Source organism: Alexandromys fortis, unplaced genomic scaffold (assembly GCF_014885135.2).
Source record: "Alexandromys fortis isolate MF-2015 unplaced genomic scaffold, M_Fortis_MF-2015_v1.1 scaffold_3072, whole genome shotgun sequence".
Classification (NCBI taxonomy): Eukaryota; Metazoa; Chordata; class Mammalia; order Rodentia; family Cricetidae; genus Alexandromys; species Alexandromys fortis.
Genome location: NW_026070933.1, coordinates 1 through 2,956, shown reverse-complemented (window position 1 = coordinate 2,956; position 2,956 = coordinate 1). Strand labels below are relative to the sequence as shown.

The 2,956-nt window shown below is 41.3% G+C and overlaps 1 protein-coding gene across 1 annotated transcript; it reads right to left on the bottom strand.

Moving 5' to 3' along the window:
* Positions 1–1,652: 1,652 nt before the first annotated feature.
* On the bottom strand, positions 1,653–2,950 carry LOC126496349 (transmembrane protein 184C-like). Its single transcript, XM_050133871.1, has 2 exons — positions 2,929–2,950; positions 1,653–2,449 (listed from the first exon to the last, which is right to left on the bottom strand). The coding sequence occupies exon 2, from the start codon at positions 2,439–2,441 to the stop codon at positions 2,076–2,078; it is 366 nt and encodes a 121-aa protein (XP_049989828.1). The 5' UTR covers positions 2,442–2,449; positions 2,929–2,950; the 3' UTR covers positions 1,653–2,075.
* Between the last annotated feature and the right edge of the window lie 6 nt (positions 2,951–2,956).

The window sequence follows — 2,956 nt, the reverse complement described above, 5'->3', positions numbered from 1 at the left end:
AGAGCAGGCAATGCTCTTAACCTCTAAGCCATCTCTCCAGCCCCTAGACAACCAATTATTATTGTGCATTTCATGAAAAAAAAAAAAAAAACCTCTCTTCCAGTTTTCCTCAGTTGCCTAGTTTTGTGTAGGGTTGAGGCCTTGTGGGATTTTCCCTGTCTAGTTTGGTTTGTCCCTTGGTTTTGTCCTTGTTCAGTTCACATTTGGGTAGCCATGTTGGTGAGACTGTGAATGTAGATTCTGACATTACTTGGAACCACAATCTCACAGCAAAGTCCCTGATCCTCTGGATCTTACGCTTCCTCCACCCTCTTCCACAATGTCCCCTCAACCTTAGGTGTAGGAATGTTTTGTAGATCTAACCATTGGGACTGGGCCCCACAAATCTGCATGTTTGGTTATGGTTTTCTATAATGGTCTGTTGTAGATAAATTCCCTTGATGAGGGGTAAAAACTACACTTATCTGTGGGTATAAGGACAGATGTTTATAGATTTTTGTTAGGGATTAGGCTGGTGTCATAAATTAATGGTTGTAGATTCTCCTCCAATGATTACTAGCACTGAGTAGTTAGCTAGGTTTCCAGTACCAGGTATGTTTTCCCTCTTGTTGAGCAGATCTTAGGTCCAAATAGAATACTCATGCCACTGTTGTACCCCTAGGGTTTTCATGACATGGGGTTGTTGTTGAGGTTGTCATAGCTGTGTAGGACTGTGGAAGCTTGCATGGTAGATTCTGATGGTGTGATGTTCTCAAAGTCTCAATTCTATCTGTGTCTTACACAGTGAGTTGATTTTGGTGTCTGGTGTAAACGAGGGTCCAGTTTCATCCTTTGGTGTGTGGAATCCAGACTTCTAAAAATGGAAGCTGTTTTTTTTCTTAGTATGCCTATCTGGTGCTCTTGTCGGCAACTATCCTGAACTTTCCATTTTGTTCCAATTGTCTGGTTTTTCTTAGTTTCACACTTTTTTCCTTAAAGCACTTCCATTTGTGTTTGGATTTTTTTTTCTTTTTGTTTTTTCGAGACAGGGTTTCTCTGTGGCTTTGGAGCCTGTCCTGGAACTAGCTCTGTAGACGAGGCTGGTCTCGAACTCACAGAGATCTGCCTGCCTCTGCCTCCTGAGTGCTGGGATTAAAGGCGTGCGCCACCATCGCCCGGCTTCCATTTGTGTTTGGGTGTTTTGCCTTTATGTATATATCTGTGTACCATTCCTATGGGTAGTGTGGGCATTGTGATAAGATTTATTTGGATTCACAGTGTGTCCTTCCATTTTCTCTTTCTTTGACCAGTGATTTGTTTTCACTTTGGACTAGACAGTTCATTTTGGACTGGAACTTACTAAGTCCTGCCATCTCTGCCTCCTGAGTGCTGGGTATACCATTAAGTCTGGCTCAAAAATTTTGGACTTCTAATCAAAAAATTTTTGCTAAAGCATTAAGAATTTATGTTTAAAGAATAAGACACAGCCAAGTGGTGGTGCTTGTTTCTAGTTCCAGCACTCAGAAGGCACAGGCAGGCTGTTCTGAGTTCAAGGTCAGCCTTGTCTATAGAGGGAGTTCCAAGACAGCCAGGAACACATAAAGAAACCATGTCTCAATAAGAAAAAAAGAAACAAACAAACAAAAAAAAGAGTAAAAAAATAAGACATGTAAGAGTTTCAGAAAACAATACTAGATTTATTGAAAGACATGTAATTGAAGTGTAATTATGTACACTTAAATGGCACATGATTATGATTAAATTAAATTAATCTGAATTTTATATTTACATTTTCAGTCCAGAGCATTACATTCATGCAGTGGTAAGAAGCACTGATTTTTTTTTTATTTTTTTATCTTCGAATGTCCATCCTCTTGAGAAATGCAAGAGCACTCAGCTGAAGTTGTTACCTACTGTTTGAATATATGAAACCCTAAGAGTTTAAGAAAGCCAAAGCCTAGGAAATTTAAATGTTATTTGTGATATATAAAACATATACAAATATATATACTAACATGTATGTATTAGTATTATATAGTAGTTATATCTGGCTTTGCCTATCTGAAATTTTGAACATTCTGAGCTGTGGCAACTCTCTAGGAGTCTGCTGTGTCAAGGAGTTTCTTCTGCTCATCTGGGATGTCATTCATGGCTTCTTCAGATATCTGGTCTGCAGAGAGCGTGTCCTGTGATGAAACTGTGTCTTCCAAGTCTGGATATTGGCCTGCATCATCAGGAGGGCCCTGGTCGTGTGGGATGTCAATCATGACTTCACACAACTTGGATACAACAGCTGCATTCTGGGTAGTAATCGTGTGTCCAAAGCCCTGATACTGGCCCTGGGGTGAGGATGGCTTTGAACCTGGAGAACCTGCATCGCGTGGTGATGAGGAAAGCAGACTTGTGTGTTCAGTATGCTCTGGGTCTTCGGGAAAACATTTTTTTTGGGGATAACCTCGCATTGTTCTCCCTATAAGACAATATAAATTTAATAGCCAAAGGTTATTTTTACTGCTGTAAACGTAATTCTCTAACCACTCCCTTCCCCCCTTTGTCTTCCCCAAATCTGAAGAGCCTGTAATGGCACTGCTTTCCATATTTTCTCATTCCTTACATTACTAGAGTAAATGACCTTATCTTACGTATTTGGGTCAGGGTGCCACACAAGCATGAGGACCTGAGTTCAATTCTCAGCACGGGCACAAAGCTGGGCATGTTTGTAATCCCCGTGCTAGCAAGGCAGAGATAGGATCCCGGGGGCTCTCTGGTCAGCCATCCTAGCTCAATCTGTGAGCCCCAGGACAGCGAGAGACCCTGTTCCAAAACCCAAGCTGAACATCCCGAGGGACCACACTTGAGGTTCAACTCTGACCCCATGTTCACACACATAAACCTACCTTCCCAATATACACACTTACACTTAACAGAAGTTAAACAGCTGTTACCTACCGACACGTCTCACTTGCTCAGAAATATC

Coding starts and splice junctions, on each gene's coding strand:
- LOC126496349 (XM_050133871.1), bottom strand. CDS start 2,441: ATGCGAGGTTATCCCCAAAAAAAATGTTTTCCCGAAGACCCAGAGCAT.